This window comes from Labrus mixtus, chromosome 17 (assembly GCF_963584025.1).
Source record: "Labrus mixtus chromosome 17, fLabMix1.1, whole genome shotgun sequence".
Taxonomy (NCBI): domain Eukaryota; kingdom Metazoa; phylum Chordata; class Actinopteri; order Labriformes; family Labridae; genus Labrus; species Labrus mixtus.
Window position 1 is genome coordinate 1,309,112 of NC_083628.1, and position 21,096 is coordinate 1,330,207.

Sequence of the window (21,096 nt, forward strand, 5' to 3'; positions counted from 1 at the left end):
CAGCGCTCTGTTTCAGCATGCATCCATCTTAAAAGCAAATGTGCAGCGTCTCTCTACATGCAGAGAGGAGGAGGAGGAAAAAAAGGAGCTGCAGCCTGTTCCATGCTTTCCCTCTTGTCATCCTCTCCCTCTCTCTCTCTCGCGCTCTGTGGCCACTGGCTCTCCTGCAGGTTTGCTCGGCCCCTCCTCCCTACGTCTGTCGTGCAGAAGGTTTTTTAGTCCGTCCCACTGCTGGCACTCAGACAAAGCCAGCTCTGCTGCAGCAGCACGTACGCAGCTAAATTATAATGCCTGAGCCCCGGTCAGCGGCACCCGGCGCTCCGAAATACGCCTGTAATCCCACAGCGTGACACTCTGCATGACAGAGATAGCTCCCCTGATATCCTGAGTGAAATTAAAATAGAGCCAGTTCTCAGTAAGGTATAAAGGATTGGAGGGGGAACACGGCCGCTGTTCTTACAGGTTCATGTGAGGATCACTCTTAAGAAGTGACAAACTTGTCACAAGAAATAAAAAATCTGAAAGTTTTTAACATGAAAGTCTTTAAAATGTCTCCTTCTTTAGAGAACTTAACAAGAGAGTAAAATCAGGAGTGTGTGGAGGGTTTTAAAATACTTTGCTTTCATATGAACTCTCCCCTGTTCCTCAACCTGTCGGGAGACTAAGGATTCTTTTAATATTAAAAACCTTCCCTGAACTCTACAGCAGCATGCCCTGAAGCAAAGCAGACTTTTAAACACAGTCTGCACGAATATGTTAGAACTCCACAGCGCGAGCAGCAGCCCCAAGGCGGCACAGTTTCTCTCATAGACACAACTGGAGGCTCTAAGAAAAAACTAAGAGCTATTACACTTGCTCTGTTCTTCCTTAAGTTGATGTATTTGTGTCTTATTCTACCTCAAGTGGCCTCTGTCTGTTTCTGTTACACCTTGAAGGCAGCAGCTGTAGAAACACACTGTCCCACATCTCTATGATCACTTTTTTTTCTTCCTGTAACAGCGAGTAATGTGAAACTTACGTTGTAAGTTGTGCATGATTTGTTGAGTCTTCTTTGCGGTGTCTCTTTTATTCCCAAAAGGTAAATTAAATCCAAGAGAGGAGATTTCAAGTCCTGCAGTAAAGCTCCATTTCATAGTTCAGGCCACCGAGGAGGAGCTGGATTTGTTCAATTTGCAGCTTTATGCGCCTCTTAATGAAATCCAGGTAATCCGCTCGGCGTGAGGCAGGTGCAACATGCGACACAAGTTGGAGCTGAGTGAGTGCCGGGTTCCTGCTGCGAGTGTGCTAAAGACCCCCTCTCTCTCTCTCTCTCTCTCTCTCTCTCTCTCTCTCTCTGAGCTCTGTGAGCCTGCTCGTGTGGAGGCAGATAGTTAATGATTAGCGGTAGCTGCTCCGGTGTCAGTGCTGCCTGTTCTGAAAGCGGTCGCTCGTGCCAGCTACGTGTGTGTGCGTGTCTCTCTCTCTCTACCTCGCTCGCTCTCTCCCTCTTTCTCTGTTTGCAAAGGAGGAGGCGGAAGGGAGGCGGGCCAGGAGGGGAGGAGAGGGGGAGTTCAGTCTTATGATTAACTTGCAAAGTTTCAAATATTTGCTGAGCTGGGCACTTTGAGGCAGGGAGGACATGTGGAGGGAGGGAGGGAGGGAGGGGGGGGGGGGGGGGAGAGTGGCCCTGGAAACAGCTCTCAGTTAACAAGAAGTGCTCTGTGGAGCAGGCCGACTTTCCAGCCAACCAAATCTAAGTGGGCCTTTTGTCGCTTACTTAAAATAGGCAGGCAGTAACTGGGAGGACGGACACACACCCACACCCACACACACACACACACACACACACACACACACACACACACACACACACACACACACACACACACACACACACACACACACACACACACACACACACAACACTCATGAGTGTTTACAAAGTAGGCTTTTCTCTCTCTCTCTCTCTCTTCTTGGTGAGACTGAGACAGGTGACTGAAACCAGTTTGGCACTCAGTAACTCGGTCATATGTTTAACTCGGTCGTGTGTGTGTGTCAAATAAGAAGCGTCTCAGAGTTTTTGAGTATTGCCTGCCCGCCTGCCCGCCCTGGCCACCCTTCAATCCATCCATCCATCCATCCAGCGAGCACAGCGCTCCCGCAGGTGCCAATTACCGACAGCTGAGAGTGGCCCATACACAGGGACGTTATAAATAGACCCTAACAGGTAATAAAATGTTTAAACAGCCACAGCCAGACCTGGGCCGGCCAACGACAGTGCTTTTAACTAGCACTGTAAAAACACAAGTGTCCCACGCAATGCACCACACTCACACAAACACACACACACACCAGAAGAGCTCGGCCTCTGCAGAGCAGCCATGGAAACGGACTTTGTGAAGCTTTGTGTTTGACATATTACAAAACTGACAACAGCAACCATGAACAGAAAAAAGAAGAAGCAGAGAGTGAAACTTAATGTGGTCAACTTTCTGTCCTTCATGGTTCTACGTCCAACACACATTCACCAATTATCACCTTTTGTACCTCGACATTTAAAAGACACAAAAACAACTCGACCAACTTTTATAACCACCTTTCTTCAAGGGATTCTCATCAGTCCTGTGAGGTTTCTTTTCTCATGACAGACACACTGCATGTTGTCGTTGTTTTTGTAATTTTCCATCTGATGGTATTCATTATATTTCAGCTCTTTTTAAAACTATAATTATAAAGCTGATCTCTTGTAATGACGGCACTTTTTACTTAATGTCCATTTTCTCTGTCATATCGAGCACTTGCTCAGTTTCATTCCTTGTCTAAAACAAAGAAAATTCCTGTTAGTGCCTTGCTCTAATTGTACGTAGGTCTGTCGTTTGTAAGGTCACATGTACGCTCATTTTGAAAGTAAAACTGTGAAATGTTAAAGGTTCGTCATTTTGTTTCTGTGCTAATTCTAGCACATTAACATAGACGTGTCAGATATTCATTCATTCACTGAATGAATCATACTGCCATGTTGTACTTGTTCCTTTAGGGACTTTGTGCAGCGTCCATTTCTTTAACATTTCTGCTCATTTTTTTTTTTGCAGCCTGCACACTGCAAAGTCGAAGCACACATCCTCTGCAGCTGCAGTTCAAATTCAAACCATGCCTTTTCGACTGTTGTGTCACTGAGAAAATGAGGAAACGTGTTGCAGTTTAAAAGTGCATGTACCCATTGACCAGCACATCACAAAGCAGTCTCTACTTTCCTTCAGCAAAAACAAGTCAAGAGTGGGTAATTCGCCCTCCAACAGGGCACCCTGAAACCTCCCCTACAACTGCAGCAGTTGCAAGTCTCAACACCTTTCTTCAAAGCTATTAATATTTCAGGATGCTCATGTTCTGCAGCCTTTTGGTCCAGCAGAACACACGTCATGTTCTGCAGGAGATAATGAATGCAACCCAAACCCCTCAACACAAAAAGTTAAAGAGTGATGCTTTTTAAAAAAAAAAAAGTATTTCATTACCTGGAGCTGACTGGCTTTCACTCCATTCACTGGTGACCAGAACTTCAATGATCTTGATGTGAGCATCCGAGCTGGGTTCACAACTGTGGGAGGAAACGGGGGGGAAAAAAGGAAAGTTAAATAAAGTGAGTGTTTTATAGGCCAGGTGACAGCCAGCCCTGCTGCTCTGCCCTGCTTTCAATCTGATGCTGAATCTGGCTTAGCTACTTTAATTGTGCAGCACAGCTGGTAAGTAGAAAAGCCCCAACCTATATCCGTGTACTGTTGAAAGCCATGAGAGCACTGACAGCCTGCGCTCTGATGAGTGTGTGTGTGTGTGTTTGTGTGCATGTTTGAGAGTCAGTGTGTATCAGCGTTGCATGACTGAGTCTGCACACTTGTCTGTCTGCTGTCTATCTTTCACAGACCGGGGGTGATGATGATCGCGGCTGCTCCCGCACACCCACCTGGTGGTCTGTTGTCTGAAAAACACGGGACTGAAGATTTCTCCCAGAGCTCTGGCGCTGAGCAGGTTCTTGGGGCCGTTTTGGCACACTCTAGCGAAATGCCTGAGCAGACAGTGGAGGGCGAGCCAGTACTGTGGAGGCAGGCTCGGGGTGCTGGCGATGCGACGCAGCAGCTGGGCGCATTCCTCAGGATTCACCACCTCTGTTGACACAGACGAGAAAAATGGCCACGAGGAGGTCAGAGACACAGATGTGAGAAACCGATCTGAGCATAAAAACTCAGGGGAGCAAAGACTCGAGAAAATGTTTGAAAGAAAAAAAAGGAAGGGATGGAAAGAAAGTGTCATGTGCAGTTTAGAAACCACAGTGTGGTTGACAATGAGCGTAAGGTACACTGGCAGGTGATTGGCTGCCTCGAGATGCTGGAGATAAACTTTCAGGCTTGTTTTAGTTCCTATTAACCACCGATATCCTGTTTCTGGCCATGTGACAGCACGAGAACGCAGCGCTGCAGAACATGCTGTGGTGTGAGAACTTTGTGCATGCAACACTGAGAGCAAGACAAACACTAAGTTTGGAGTAAATGGAAAAAAATATATACACTTTTAGCACAGCAATAAAAAAAGATTGTATAGTTTTATAGGTCTTCTATGAGGGCCACATGGTGCTGACAAGATCTTGTGGTTTTGTGTGCAAAGTACTGAATGTGCAATCGCTGGGGTTTGTTACGTCAGCGCTTGAGTTTTAGGTCAACTGCGCTGGTTGGCAAATGAAGATGTGCAAGAGTCAACTGCGCTCACCTTTGGCAGTGTGAACCATCTGAGCGTACAATGAAGTGGGGATGATGGGCTGAGGGAGATCCTGCAGGTACCTGCGCAGACCATCACACAGGACGGGAAGTTCAAACTGATCCAGGTCTGCTGACGCAGGATCTGAAGTGAAGGAAAACATGGGAGACACGTGCTTTAATGCAAACACTCCTTCCTGCACATTGCATTATTTAATTACAGGCTGAAACGGTTTATCATGCACAGGTAAACACATTTAAAGCTGCGACATGGGCTTCACAAAGCAGCCATTTCTGCGCACACACACGCACACACACACGTTTCTCAGTCACCACACTCGATCTGTCTTCATTACTGACGTGGGTCCTTTTTTTAGACTTCCTCTGTTCTGTAATCGTCTCAGACACGCTCAGTAAATGGAAACTAAAAGGTTTCATACTGCGAGAAAAAGAAGATGCTCACCGCAATCAAAATACTGCCTGACTTCAAGTCCACCGCCAGCAGTGAATGTTCGATACAACGTAGGATTATCCAGACCTGCAAAAAACGAGTGAGACACAAATCATTAGATATAAATCTGTGACATGACTATTCCCATGTGAATTGGGTGCATTTGTTTCTGTGCAGCAGGTGGCAGTCAGAGGCCTCACCTTTCTTCTCCACAGACTCCAGCAGTCTGGCGAGCAAGGGGGGAGTTGTCTCTGGGAGGGAAAACTGCTCCGTCAGGTCCAGCAGACTGCAGCCTGGAGGAGATAATGACAGATTGTTAACCACCGTGAAGAATATGTCACCAGCCTGCTCGGTTTGAGTGCAGTGAAACTATCTATTACACAATGGAAACCGTACAAATGCACTGACTGCCAGCTAAACAATGAACACTGTTAGTGCTTTCACACTGGCACAAACTCAAGAAACACTCCTGAAGTTTTCAGGTTGGGCTGCATGTGTGAACACAAACAGCTGAATATTTCTATCTAGGAGGTTATCCTGACAGTCCCCGAGCTCTGCATGGGTCTGTAAACCTTTCTGTGTTCTAACCTCTCTCCATTTTTCAAAAAGCATCTCCAATATTGATCCTAGTTTGAGCACGTTTCTGCTCGTGGAGCTTATTAGAAACATGCAGAGGCTTTTTAGGTCGAGTACAATCACTTCTATCTGAACCACTTCTCTTGCCCGCTTCCATCACTGCAACACCTGTTGACCTGATAACTGCTCTCATATCTGGCAAACCGAGGGGCGTCCAAAACAGCCATGTTTGGGGTGTCTTAAAAGTGCCTACCTTCTCTGGTCCAAACAAATCCAGAGCATTCAGGAGCAGAATCTAAAGTTAGAAGGAGGACATACTGGCTGCTGCATTGTTGTCAGAGAAGCCAGCACTTCAACATAGCATGTTTCCTTAATGTCTGATCAGATAGTAAGGTCATTTTATCATTTCACTCACTACACATCTCACTGATTGGTCCTTTAAATGAATATAGCTATATCTTAGTTGTTGTTTTTAAATAAGTATTTACACTCAGGGATACGTTAGCAGATTCTGGTGTGGACATCTGTCGGCTCAGCTCTGTTGGTCTACATGTGCAGCAGACAGTGCTGAGAGTGTTGTAAATTATGGAGTAAGCACAGTCTGCTGGACAAACTACGTTCTGACATCATTTCTAAATCAACCCGAGCTGTGTTTTCTGACTCATCTGCCCGGTAAAAAAGGACTTTTAAAATGTGCACTTACTGGCAAACATATGCAGATATCAACGTGCCAGTGATAAGACACTGCTGGCAGGTCAACAGACTTATCAGCTGGGCTCTGATTTAAAATTTTTCCTTTGATTGATGACTGGGAATAAAGTTGCCTTTTGTATTTATGGTTAATTTACAGCCGCAATAAAAAAAAAAGAGTGAGCAATGCAGGAGGAAGTACTTTTCCTTCGTCAGTGCCAAAGAGACATTTTTTTCTACATATGGAAAAAACAAAAATATCTCCCACAGGGTGAGAGTACAGAGGTGCTTTGTGTTGGTGGATGTTCATTTTAGAGAAAAATGCACAGTAATCATGACAGAGCGAAGCTATTGTCTCTTTCCTTCTGGCTCTTTTCAGAACACAGCGGCTTTAAGGGGATTTTTTTTTCTTGGCCTGTTTACTCTGAGTTGAGTGGTCTCAATGAAGAGGGTGTTTTTGGGTACATAATTTAGGTAAGTTCCAGGTCATCTCAGCACAAAAAAACAGAAAGCAAAACAGTCCTGCAGGGAACTGAAACGGCCAGCTCAGAAGCTGTGATTAATGTTCATGGGGCGTTAAACGGAGAGGGCTGTGATTCATCTGAAGCAGCAAAGGTTGATTTGGCGGCATGACTTACAAACTGCTCCAACCTTCAAAAGGACTGCAGGGCACGAGACCAAAGGACTGCCTTCAAAAAGTAAAAATGTGAGTATTTACAACACTAAAAGTTTGGGCTTTGGTGAACCAGGGAGCTAAGCAAACACCCTGTGATATGAGGTAAGCCAGGTCTGAGTTTTCCCCCCTCACAACTCTGCATCCAGGTGTGGACATGAAAGGATGAAGGGCTTGGCAGGGATTTTATTTGGATTTGGGAAGGCGTATTTTGAAACTGCCCTTTTTTCTGAAAGGCTCAACTGTTCTGCAGCGAGTCTGCAGTTTCAAAATCCATAGAAACTATGAATGGAAGCCTTTCTAGCTGCCATATTTTTCTTTCTTGCTTGCCGTGAAAAATTATTAAAATTTTTTGAATCAGGCATGAAAGCGGCGCATCTACCGGTCGCGCTGAAGCATGCGTGCTACCCATTACCAAAAAGAAACCAGCCCTCTTCCACCCAGAGAGCGTTCAATCAGGCAAATAATGAACCACTTCTTCCAAATCCACATCCCCTTTGGCCGGCCGAGCACACAGGCTGGCATGTTGCGTGTGAAGGGATCTGGCTCACCAAAGTCCTCCAAACCACAGAACACACAAAACTGCATGTAGGACAACTGGTCATCTGGAAGACATTATTGGAACTGCAAAGCTGGAAAAGGGAGGAGGGGGGGAGGGAAGAGGGGGGGTTTTCTAAGAAGCAATGAACTCGGAGATGGAACGCCAGAGTTTCCCTAAATAGAGATGGAGACACGCAGGGCTGCCATCGCACACCTTGAAAGTGTAGCCTTGCTCCCAGACAAGATATCTAACACGGCTGCCATTCGACGGCCAACCTTTTTCTGAGAAACTGGATTCACAACCTGAAGTTAAATTTAACCGCCGATCGACCACACACACACACACACGGTTCAGATCTATGAAATTTACCAAAAACTACAACAGTCTGGGCCGGGTTGTGGGATGGGTCATGATTTTCAAATATACCAACAGTCATTACTTCATAACACATCAAAGTGTTCATGTGATGGCTGTTATCAGAAGCTGGTTGTAAAGTGGTACAACTGACAGACGGTGACTGGAGCACTTCTAAAAGCTGTTTGTGAACCGCCATTAAATAACAAAAGAAGAAGAAAGCATCAGTGACAGGTGACACAACTGTAGCGTTACAGACTGTAGAGATAACTTGAGGATCAGTCAATTTAATCCAACACTGTGAGGTAAAATTTATCGTTTTTCAATTTAAAAATACAGAATTTGTGATGCTAAATTAGTACGCCCGTTAATGGCAATTTCCATTATGTGTTAGCATCAAGCTAACAAACTAGTATGTGCATCCTGGTCGTATGTGTAACTGGAAATCGTTTGAAAATGTTCATTATAGTCAGTGACTGTCAAAATGCACATTCACACCTTTAAGACTCACTGCTGAACACGTTTTAAAGCGTCTGTCTGACTCTTCTTGGTCACTACTTGAACAAGACACTTTGAACTATTCCAAAGGTTTGTGTTTATTTACCCCATCGGGAGCTGGCCAATGAGTGATACCAGACAGTCTGCGTATAGAGTTGCTTCTTGGTACTGTCAACAACGTGAGAGCGTCGTTTGGGCACCGTTTGGGGTTGTATCGAGTGGCGGACGAGATATTGCAGAAATGTTTGGAGCGATCTGTGATGAATTCTGAGATACTTTGGCCGGCGATCAAACGATCTACATGCCTCTACTCGACCACCGCGAAGAGCCACGCTAGACGCACATAAATCAGAAGCCTTAGCTGTTCATTTGTCGGTTTATCGTTTAAAACAATGATGGCAAACTTTGAAAATAGCTTTTGTGTGGCGCTTATTTGACCAAACCCTTCATTGCGCACTGCACAAACCCCCCGAGATTAACAAATCTCCCTCACCCAGGACCCTCAGGGGGAAGTCTACCAATCAAAAGAAAATAGACAATTAAGATACCATACTTTTTTTGTGATGTTTTTAATGCAAAATCTGCAGAAATGCTTTAAGATGATTCCCTGCTTTTCTCTTCACATCTCTATTGTCTTTTTGTCCAACATTTTGTTGAGCAAAAGATTTTTTTCAGAAAAAAGCGGCAGATTAAACAATAATCAGCAAATCCGCCATCAACTGCAGGCATACTGCAAACCTCATTAGATTGTCACTGGTGGGTTGTAAACACTCAGAAACACCTGCATTGTATGCTAAATTATAATACCAGCCTGTTGAAATCAATGCCAGAGAGATGTACCACATAATCCTCTTTGTATTGCTGCAGTAATAACACAATGTAATACTGTTGTCTGTCTGTGTTCAGAGCAGCTCAGAGGCGGCACGCATCACGAGACATTTTCAACGAAAGTCTTTTCCTGTGGCAACTTGTGTGCAGGAGAGCAGGGAGACGGGGGCCCCTTTGGACGAGTCCCTGCAAGCCTGCATGCTATGCAGACCTTCTCATCATATCCCAGAAGGCCTCAGCCAGTCAGTTAGACAACCGCAGGTCGTGGAAGTAGTGGATGCAGCTGCCACTGGTGCTGCTGTGGTGTGTGTGAAAGTGTGTGTGTGTTGTGGGGGGGGACAATCTCCCCTGCTGAAATGGTATGTCTGAAGAGAACAAACTGCAGACTGTGGGCAGGACAGGGCTGGGGCACCACGGACACACACTAAAGATAGCGCACACTTTGGTTAAATTTAGAGGGCCTGCTCAAGTAACCAGCATTTTCAGGTTATACTATTTCTCCATGTCTGAGAAAGGTCTAGCAGAGGCACGGCAGTTAAAAGATTAATAATCCATGGAAAGTACCTCTCAGCACAGCACGTGTGACGGCACAGCATGGAGCAGAAGGTGCATTTCAATACAAAATGCATTATAAAAAGGAATACATGTGGATTATCTGGAGCGTGCAGCTTCTAAACTAAAGCAGTGTTCACTCATTCAACATAATTAAACACTCAAGAAGCTGATTTTTCTGTAACATTTCCAAGTGACGCTGTAAAATGCTTCAACATGCCTGTCCTATAAGTCAATGTTTGACACAGCTCTGAGCTCAAGTCTTAAGACAACTGGCAGGCAATGTCTCCCCCTGCAGGTTGAAAGGGGCAGTGCACATGCTGAGCAGCAGCCAATGAGGAGGCTGTTGCTACAGGCTGATGATTAACCCTATAAAGAGCAGATCCATCAATGAATCACCACCACACCTACAAACATGTAACCACAGTTTCCTGATGTGAATGTGAATCGATGTTCCAGCTGGCCACATGCATGGTAATTATTACTTGTATAAACAACTCTGCATTTTTGTGCTGAATGTGAGGAGCAACACTCTCACAAATAAAGAGCCCTCTTAGTGTGATGAAACCTGCAGAGGTGATTGGCTGGAGCTCAGATGAAGTCATGTTTGAAAGGTCCGTCAGCTGCAGTGTTCAGTGCTCGCTGCAGCGTTTATACCTTTTCAATTCTGCACGATGTAGATGAATTCTTCTTAATAAAAATGCTGGGAGAGGGAAGTCCGAGAAGACTTACTGCGCCTGCTGCCACCGTTACACGACATCGGATAAGCGGAAGACAATGGATGGATGTTTGGAATAAAAATGCCTTCATCTTAACAAGTACATTCATCCTAATTTGTTTATTCTCAACTCATTAAGTACGAACCAAATGCCACATATCATGAGCATCTTTTTTTGGTGGGAAATAAATTCAATTTGTTTTAAATCGGCTGCTGCGAGGTCAATATTTTCTAGCTTCACCTGTTACGTCTAAAAACATTAAACTTGACATTTTTGTGTTGAGGACGAAAACAGGAGGAGGATGTGGGGACAAGACCCGATCTGTACGAGGCAAAACCTAAGGGGAATAGGATACATTTGGAAAAGAGCGGCGGTGACGTCAACAGGGAACTTTCTGAAAAGTTGAAAGATTTTCAATTTGAGAGATCGGAGCAGCTGAGCGCTCGGAAAAAAAGATGCTGAGCGCTGCACTTTTTCTCTGCTGTGAACCCTGTCTCCTCATGGAAAACAACTGAAAAAGACGCTGGCGCTCAGAAAAAAAAACGCTAGGTAGATACGGGCCCTGGGACAGAACTTGTAAAAATGTGTTTTTTTGCAGCACAAATTCATCAATGCAATTAATGTATAGATTTACATCTATCTTTACAGATTTCATAGATCTTGGAAAGATATCGGCCGATATACCGGTAGCTGATTTTTTAATCGGCATCGAACCCAATAGCCCATATCAGTTGGGCTGTATTAAAAACAAATTGATTCTGAACCCAACGGGAAGCCCATGACAAAAGATAAGAATTAGAGCGATATGGGAAAGTAGCTTTGCTAACAACCTAGCTGCATTTTATATCGACTGTAGACGTGGTGTTTAGGGTCGGGTTATGCCTGTGAAGTGGGAGTTGCAGAAGTCCAACCAGGAGAGGATGAAAGCGTGTATTAAAAGTTCTGTAGCGTAGGCCAAATGATTTCAGTTGCAGTCCCAGCCTGAAGGGGATGTCTTCATGATCTTGCACGAGAAGCTGTATGAAGAAGCCACAGGTAACACTCGACTGATAAGTTGTTTTAAGATGTCTATCTGCAGTGTGAGTTCTGCACTGACAGGCTGTTGCTGCACCGTCTCTCTGGTTTTCCTTGGAGTCACATTAAATGAACACAGAGAGCTACAAGAGGGCTCTTCCTCCCCGTGAAGTAATTGCTTCTATTTTTATTAGGAGCTGACCGACAGTATGACCCATACGGGGAGGAAATAAATCCCACATGAAAATAACGGAGGCTTTTAAACCGAGCCTGTGATCTATGTTGCTTGGGGAGTTATGTAACACCTGCCGCACCTCCACAGCACGAGGCTGACACACAGTACACCTCAACACACTCACTCGTCCACCCCCCTGCCCCGCCTGTCAAATATGCAACATATTTGAAATACCTTTTGTGCTCCACTTGACTTTGTTTCTCCCTAATCTGACTTGTGTCTTACTGCACCACTTGCTCAGGTTTTATCAGTCTGTCTCCCTCGGCCTTATTCTCCCTCTCTGTCTTAATCCTGCTCGCAGACATGCTCCGACTCCAGTAAAGAAGATTTAGCCAATTCAGACGACTCCGGGTCTCTGCACACAATCCAGTAATGAAACGGTTACGCACGCTTTCATGCACACACTTCTTTACCGGATTCATAAACTAATGCAGCTTGGGATGAAAAAAAAAGGAACATCTAATTACAGTGTTGATTTTATTGAGCCCTGAAATTACGCCGCTCTGCTCTTTTCTCCATCACATCACCGAGGAGTGAGATATTTTTAAAGATGGACGTAATTACAGCAGTTGAGGATATGTCACTGTTTTTTTTCACCGCTTTACGCAGAAGGCACTCCAACTAGCTTAGTGTAAGGCCGCAGTTTGACCCTGATTACAAGGTGGTGTAATTATATATTTGGATATGACGGTTAAATGACGTGGAATTGTTTTTAGTTATTAGTTATAATCTTCTGCAGAGTGAGATTAGCTCCTCACTTTTTGTGTGCCTCTTGTGATATTTAACAGATTCTCTTTCAACTGTTTCGACCAAGACTAGCAATTTAAAAACCACTCCTTGAGTTCAGACGTCCCTTTTATGGGGGGGTATTAACCTGTTGACCAACATCTAATGGACAAACCGGCGACGCACATAACTGCAAGTTGCTGCAATATTTAGCAGTGGAAGCGAATATGGCGTCATTTAAAAAGGTACAACATGCACACTAAAATATCTTAATTAATAAAAAAATTGACTAAAACTGTTATATATTTTTTGTTGAGTACTTACACCACCTCAAATATTTCCAACAGGTAGCAAAGCTTGAGAAATCCATAATTTTATTGTTGTAGCCGGGACTGTTTTATCACTGCAGCCACCATGACTGATGTGACATGTTTATCGTTGCCGTGGAAACACCGGATGTTAGGTCAAAGACTGCTAAATAAAGGGCCTTTCAGATCGGATGCAGTGTGCACTTAGGCTCCAGTCAGTAGCCATGAGCTACTCTGGACTACAACAACAATGGCGGACTCCCGAGTTCTGTTTTGTGCGCCTCCATTTTAGTGAGTTCAACAACGCTTCTCCAGCGTTTACGGCACCATCACTTTGACCAGCGGTGACGTGCTGTGTTGTCGAGAAAGTTCCAACATATCAACCATGCCATCAATCATTTAAGGAAGGGCGTCTGCATCATTTTAAAACACACAGTATGGAAAACATGAAATTCTGACAACCTTAGGAGCTAGTTAACCCATCGCCACCAATTTAAAATGTAAAATTAACGTCTTTCTAGCAGCTCGAACACCAATAACACTGTGAAACAGCCGTCGCCGGGGTCCCATTCAGCGTGCTACCATTTATTGTCCTGTTGCATTGTGCACCAGGCTACTGCAATCAGCATTTAGCACAATACTGATTCATCACAAAGCTACAAATCAGTCTACCCATGCAGTCTGTGCAAACACCCCTCCACCAAAGGAGCGCCAACACATTCCTGTCCTCAGATGCCGTTTGGCCCACACAGGAGAGCTATCAAACACAGAACAAAGTTTTAGTAATGACATCTGATCAACTTTTACTGGCATCGTCATTATTATTTGCAAACTGACATTGATGGATGTAGTGATCTGAGGCTCTTCCTTCTCGGGACCAGAAATGTGAAACACATGCCATGAGTGACACCCAAAAGTTTACCACATGTCCAATTTGAAGACAGAAATGAATTCTGAGCAGAGAAAAATGGACTGTCAGAGAGAGCGCTCAATACAGCAGATGTCAGCGTGAGTGCGAAAGAGGCCCAGAGAAGGAGAGCCACATTATCTCAATCTGCAGCTATGCCGAGTACTCTCCCAGCAACCGTGTCCTCAGCACAGCCAGCTCTCTTCCTCCCAGTAGCGCCTTTTCTAAAGGTTTCAGACGCACGTACAAAGTGAACATCTTCAACCCAGATGTTCCACAAAGTAAATCTATGCCACACTTATATAAAAAGGGATGACGAAAGTGATCAAATCTGCTTGAAAAAGTTGATCGGTTTAAGATTAAACACTCACTAAAAAGACACTTAAAAAACTATGTAAAAATGGAGAAATGGGGAACTTCTGTGTCCGTGTGAGTGGAAATAAAGCGAGCGTGCAATGCAGGGTTGGCAACGTGAAAGCTGAGCACATAATCAGCCTCAGACGAGAAAGAGGAGATGCCCGATGGCATCAAATATTTCCCTCAAACAAGACTGAGCATGCAGCCTGATCCTTGTGAGAGCATGCAGAGTAACGACCGCTTTTTTTTTTTTTTTAAATCATAAACATTTCGAGGAATGCTCATTCAGACTCACTGTTGGGAGATAAAGAGCAATTATACCCACACACACACTTGCAGACACACATTTGTAGCCAAAGTCCTCAGCATCAGATCGAGACTAGAGGTGCATTTTTGGCAAAAATCTGGGGATTCAGCATGCAACACAACAAAGGGTTTCGATTTAGTTATTGCCACATGTTGCAATGTTCAAAGTAAGGCAATGTACTGAACTATATTTTATCCAACTACCATTTATTATCTTTGAGTCTCTTTCTTACAATTCACTTAGCAGACTCTTTCTTTGTCATTTTGTTAAGACTTTCTTCATTTCTGCAGTTTTTAGAGAATTAAAATAATAGGTACACGAGCTGAGAAGTTGGAGTTTGAGCACATTCGTCCTACGATTTCCTCTCTGCTTGGCGGGTCCCAACACCCGCTCAACTGTCAGCCCAGAAAAAGAGCAACACTTTTAATGTTTTTTTTTTATAAGGCTGAGAGCTGGAATGAGGCGGAACAGTTTCCCAGCCAAGCCCTCTTCTCTTTCTCTCTTACCCTCTCCACATCTGCTGCACTCATGTAAACCCCTGTGGCTCAGCGAGATGAGGCCCCTTTCCAAAACCTCCATTCCCCCTACCAGAGCTGACTGCAGGAACTATCAAAACATTAAAAAAAAGGGAAGAAGGGGAGGGGGGGGGGGGGGGAGGCGGAGTGGGAGGATGAAGAGAAGAAAAAAAAGCTGAGGAGTGGGAGGAAGGGGAGTGAGATCCCTCGGTGGTGGGCAATAAATCACAAACACTCTGGGAGCAACAAGAGCCCAGCCTCCATCGCAGATCCCCTCTTCAAAGCCCCCTTGAGCATGCATGTCCCTCTGAAGGCCCCCCAAAGAACCCCTCGCCTGCTTTAGCCCCTCTACCAAGCCCCCGGCTCCACTCAAGTCCTGATCCTTTCGCACACTATCCCTTGCACAGACCCTTTAGCAATCACAGGGCCCCTCTCTCTCTCTCTCTCTCTTGCCCACAACCTCAGGGGCCTCTTTCCTCCCCCCTCTGCGTGTCTCTCACAGCCCAGCACACAGAGACTTTTCTTCTCCCGGTGCTACATTCACACTCGCTCCAGGCTCAGCACTGCCACTCAACCACAACACAGCCATTCAACACATGCCCCCTTCATACAGCTCCCTCGCTCACCCTGCAAAACCACAGCAAAAGAATTTCACAATCGTACCACAAAAGGCAGAAACTAGAAACCTGGCAACTGCAGCTGCTCTTTAGGTGAGCAGAAATGCTTTAAGCGCACATTCATGCAAAGCCGCAGCGTCTTTAAAAAGATGCACGTTTTTTAATTGCAGTTCGGGGATGTGGCCCGGGCGGTAACACTGAATCAGAATTCTGGAGGGTAGGTTTTACACGCAACACACTTTAGAATTCACAGAACTTGGAAAATAACTCTAAGATCTAACTTTGAATCACTTGCTAAAAAAAAAAAAGTCCTGCAACTACAGTAAGAGCTCGAAGATGTCAAAAGTTTTAATGCTGTAAACGTCCTAAAGGGCCAATTACATTTAGGTTTGAACAAAATGGAAGAATTTTACAATCAAAAGCTCCAAAGTTTTTTCATTAGGAAGCATAATGTTCTTATATGCAAATTTGTAACTCCAAATAAGACAAGATTGGTCCGCAGCATTTTTTTCCTGCCTGAACCTGTTGCTAAGCTAGTCATAATCTTATCTTGAACAGAAAAGCTAGCCAAGCTGTTTCCTCCAGGGTTCCAGGGACGAAGCAATTTGCCTTAATCACCAGTACATAGTGATCTAATCGCCCTTCCCCACGCTGATAAGTGAATGATATTCCCTTAAGATGTGGCTCTGTGGTGAACACACAGATGATATCCTCTAGAGCCATATGGCTGGCACAAGATGCTCTGGTGTACTATGGCCTGGCTGTGGGCCAGCGCCATTGTCCTCCGGGAATCAGCCTGGCTCACATTCAGTGCAGCTGTAGAGCACAGGAAGGAGATACTTGTTGCAAAAGAGTCCTGAGTGTTTTTGAAAAATCAGCATCTTTCTGTTGCCTTATTCAGCTGAATCCAAAATATTTGAGATGTTCATGTTTTTTTTTCCCTCTACAGATAAATACCAGTTTACACTTTTTTGTTTGGTTTGGTACAACTCTATGTGCTCTTCCAGTTTATCTCAAATTACAGCTGTGAAAATGCCCCCAGGCCGCACCACAAACCAAATAGCCAATCCTTTGTTCTTAGTTTATCTTGCCATGGTTTGGGTTTTTTGGATGGTTCACACTTTTGGAGCAAATCGGGGAGTACTGGCAAGCAAACATGTTAACTGACTGAGTCTGCAGCACTCTGAAGAATGGTCCAAAGATTTATTTTCGGGCGTTTCAAACCTTACCTGTTCAGTTTGGTTGACGCAAGTTAATGTGGTTAATTCATGCCGGTGTGAAAGCTGTCAAACAAACCCCGGAGTGGAGCAAAAAACAGTACCAAGATTGCTCGAAAAAGTGGGTCTCAGTCCCCTTTTCTCCAGATTCTGGTGCAGTTCATTTCCAGTATCAACACGAACCTACCCAACTGTAGATTGTAGCAATCACCGAGTGCCCTCTCTCTTCATCGTCACTGAACATGTGTTTAAGACCACAGGCAGACCTGACTGATCTTCAGAAACAGTTTGGGTGGCTGAGCAGGTCCTGGTTCAGGAGGATTAACATGCTCCTTCTTCTGAATTATCAGAACATCATATTATGTTTGAGCTGCAGTAGCTCCCCATTTTCAAACTGAATCGTTTGCCTACAGCGATAAATGCAAACGATATAAAAACCGACGAGCAGAGCCGACATCAGTCGTCTGTCCTTTTATAAACTGTAAAATGCCTTAGGAGCAGCCACAGCCAATCAGGAGGCAACCAGCCTTTGTTTACTTCAGAGAGAGTTTTCCGCAAGATGTTCCTACCGATTAGAGCATTGTCCTCGAGCGTCACACATTTTGGTCCGCTTGTAAATGCACCCGTGTGAACACAGACCAAACTTGAGGTATTTATGCAACAAATGGATCCATGATTCAGACCAGAGCAACCGAACTATAGATGTGAAAACGCCCTAAGAGACATTTGGGGGAAAAAAAACTTAAAACAACTCAGACATGTTCCAGTTTATTCTCCAAGAGAGAAAGCCTAACAATCTGTCCATGAATGACCGAAACAAACATCAGTGAAGTCGTTAACGTTAACCCCATGCCGTTATCAGTGACCCCCATATGATAGGAACCAAAGGAATGACTGATTTACCTGACAACCATTATGCAATGTCTGCAAACTTGTAATCGTTAATGCTTACAAGGCTGGTAAAGATTAACCGATCTCTTAAGATATGAAAATACAGTTTTGTTGTTTGGGGTTAACTCACCTTGCTCTGAGTCGGAGTCTGCCTCCGTCTTGTAGACCCCCGGAGCTACAGGTAAGGGTCTGAGGGGCCTCGGCTTAGGTGTAGGCGGAGAGATCCATTTCTTTCCGACGTACTCGACATATGTCCCAGGGAAGTCCCCTTTTTCCTGAGTGGTTTCATTGAAGCCTGGCAGCCAGCCAATCTCATCAGGCCTCTGCTCCAGCCCATCAGTGTACCCGAGGGCCACCAGAGCCCCTTTACTCACCAACAGCGTGTCCCCCACATGCAGATTAATGTCCTCCCCCCTCTCCTTCTTGTAGTCATAAAGCGCTCTGTACTGATACCCTTCAGCACTCATAGTGATCACTTTGTGTCAATGTGTTCTTTCGAAGTCGAGCTTCACGGCAGCAAAGCCACTTTTCAGGTTTCTCTGATTATGTGCTCAGTCCAGGTACACATTTGCCGCAGGTGTACTCTTCCAAGAAAGCTCAACTTCGACAGTTCTCTGAAGACATCTAGCTCGTCTTCATTCTTTCGCAGGTCCTGTCTCTTTTGAATGATTTCCAGTTCTCTTGGTGTGTCGCCTCACAGTATGTACCCATCAATAAACGATCTTGAGAATGCTACCGAGACCTATAGGATGACAGCAAAGGCATTTATCAGTACATAGCATAAGACAATAACAGTGTCTATAACATGCAATATGTAGGGCGCACTGGTGGCGCAATGGTTAGGGCGCCCCCCATGCATTGAGGCTGTGGGGTTCGCATCCCGCCTGTGGCCTCCCTCCCGCATGTCGTTCCCCACTCTCTCTCCCCCCTGGTTTCCGACTCTATCCACTGTCCTATCTCTACATTAAAGGCACAAAAAGCCCAAAAATAAATCTTAAAAAAAAACAACATGTAATACATAATCACTTTAGAAAATATAATCATAAATATGCATGACACTAAGAAAATACATTAGAACGTGCAAGTTAGTGTGCTTCCGATAAGTTTATTATCAAGGTTAAAAATGGATAACAGAATTTTTTTTTGTAAAAACACATGTTCGACGACTGGAACTAAGTTCTGATCTTGTGAGCATGAATTAAAAGACCCTATGTTTGCACAAGATAATCATATTTTGCGCACAAGATATTGGGTTGTGTGCACAGGACATATTTTACTTGAGCGCACGAGTTACAATCTTGTGTGCAAAAGTTAATTATCTTGTGTGGACAGGATTTTTTTGGGACTACAGGGGCTCCTTACGATATTTGTGGGGAAAAAACGTAAATAAAAATCGCTGGTTCGGTCTTGCTTTGTAACCTGCTGCACTGTGGGTGAGAGAGGCAGACACCCACGGTACCATATTTTTGATCCATAAACTAATTGACTAATTAACACCTGCCTTAATGTGTCAAAACGTGCAGCAACATCAGGATAGTAAAAAAAGAGACGGGGCTTTATTGGGGCTTTTATTTTAAAATATTACAGTATGCATGTATGGATTCTGGTAAAAAGAAATACCCTCCCCTCCCCTGGTATCTCCACCTCCATCCTAGAGCAAAACTTTAGCCATTTTTATTCTCTCTACAGAGGAGTGATGTCTACCAGGAAAACTCAGGGGGAGGGGGGTCATTACAATTAAAGAGACACACACACCAAAACGGAGCGTTCTGAGAGAGCTGGTTTATACAGGGTCACAAACCTCCTCTGGTGCTTGATTCATGTTATATTTTGACCAAAGCACAGCACAGATGTTTCATTTAGACCACAGGGGGACTGTTTGAAAAGGTGAAAAAGGGGGATAATATCTCCCCTTTAACATCACTACGCTGCCACTAACTCTGTTATATAACAACAACTGTTAACGGCTGTGCAAAAATAATAGTTGAATTGTAAATGGGATTTGCATAGTTTCTACATCATGTAATTAAATCCTGGTTGTATATATTCACATTCTTAGTTTTGATATTTTTAGTACAATTTACTTTGTATTTAATATTATATTATGTATTTGCTAACATTGTGTTTTTTTACTCATATTGTGTGTTTGGATAACCTGCTGCTGTAACGCCACAATGTCCCAGTTTGGGATCAATAAAGTAATTCTATTCTATGTTAAATTAAGTTTTAGACAGTTGAACGTTTCGGTGTCTGAAATATCGCGAGAGCAGAGCCGTTAACAGTTAGCTCAGTTAGCATCGGCTCGCTAACACGGTCGGGTAAGTGTTAAATTAGCGAGCCGTCTGCTTCGATTAATCGCGTTAAATAACCTTTAAAACTTAAACTGTGGTATTTTTTTTGAATGACACACAGCAAACAATGACGATAAAGTACACAAAAACTGAAATATTGAGGCTTTTATGTGAGAAGAAAAATCGCGAAATTGCAAGTTAACGGGTAGAAAGTAACTTTAAAGAATTAGCAGGAAACTTTAGCTTCTACTACACAACTAATGCTTTCTTTTAAAACGACTTTTTAAATTGTATTTTTAAACATTTTCTCGCTTATTTGAGGAGCAGGAGCGATACATACCGACTTTGCACGAATCCACCGAGTCCTCTTCCTTCCACGTTATTCGATTAAACTTGTGACTTTACGGGACACTATCGACAAACTGCAACCCCGACGAGATCCTTTACCAATAAGGTTAAAAACAACAATCCTCAGTTGGCGTTTAAATCCGTTTAAACACTTTTACAACCCCGCAGTCTGTCCACATAACGGCACGGCTTCCCCCCCTCGTCCTGAACAAAATGCTCCCTGGAAACGTCGCCTCTGCTGCCAACGAGGGGGCCAAGACAAAGCACGAGCGCTCATTGGCCCGCGCCTCTGTCAATCATTAACGTTACTGTCAATCGCACCAATGAGAACGACGCTGAAGGCGGACACGCCCCCTTTCCGTGTACTCCACTGCACGCAACATGAAACACCTATGGAAATTACATAACTTCTGCACACAGAGAGTCTGTTAATAACCACCATACTTTTTCTTTTCTTTTTTCATTACCAGCATGTTTTCTTTGACTTGGCAGGGATTGTTTTCACAGCCGAAGTAATCAAGGCAATGTAAAGATATCACTTTACACACAGTTTCGACTCAACAGGATATGTAAAAAGCTTTAAAAAAAAACACTGGGATATCCTTTATTTCTCTGTTTTGAAGTCCAGTACCAAACACGTCCACTTGTACACTTAACTTTATGAGCACAAAAATATATTTTCTAATACACAACATCAGTAGGAGTATGATTTCCTCACACTTTAAACTCTTTATAGGCTTAATGTGCTGTTACAAGA

At 44.1% G+C, this 21,096-nt stretch overlaps 1 protein-coding gene across 4 annotated transcripts in view; it reads right to left on the reverse strand.

The window, feature by feature from the left end:
• The window catches only part of pik3r1 (phosphoinositide-3-kinase, regulatory subunit 1 (alpha)), a 28,336-nt gene extending 7,770 nt beyond the window's left edge, over nt 1–20,566 (reverse strand). For all 4 annotated transcript variants that reach the window (XM_061061199.1, XM_061061198.1, XM_061061200.1 and 1 more), the window contains exons 1-7: nt 20,332–20,566; nt 17,831–18,442; nt 5,376–5,468; nt 5,188–5,262; nt 4,738–4,869; nt 3,938–4,139; nt 3,492–3,574 (exon numbers count right to left, since the gene is read on the reverse strand). In XM_061061199.1, the coding sequence (XP_060917182.1) occupies nt 3,492–3,574; nt 3,938–4,139; nt 4,738–4,869; nt 5,188–5,262; nt 5,376–5,468; nt 17,831–18,167 (922 nt within the window). In that variant the 5' untranslated portion in view covers nt 18,168–18,442; nt 20,332–20,566. The remainder of the gene's footprint in view (nt 1–3,491; nt 3,575–3,937; nt 4,140–4,737; nt 4,870–5,187; nt 5,263–5,375; nt 5,469–17,830; nt 18,443–20,331) is intronic.
• Nucleotides 20,567–21,096: the final 530 nt, after the last annotated feature.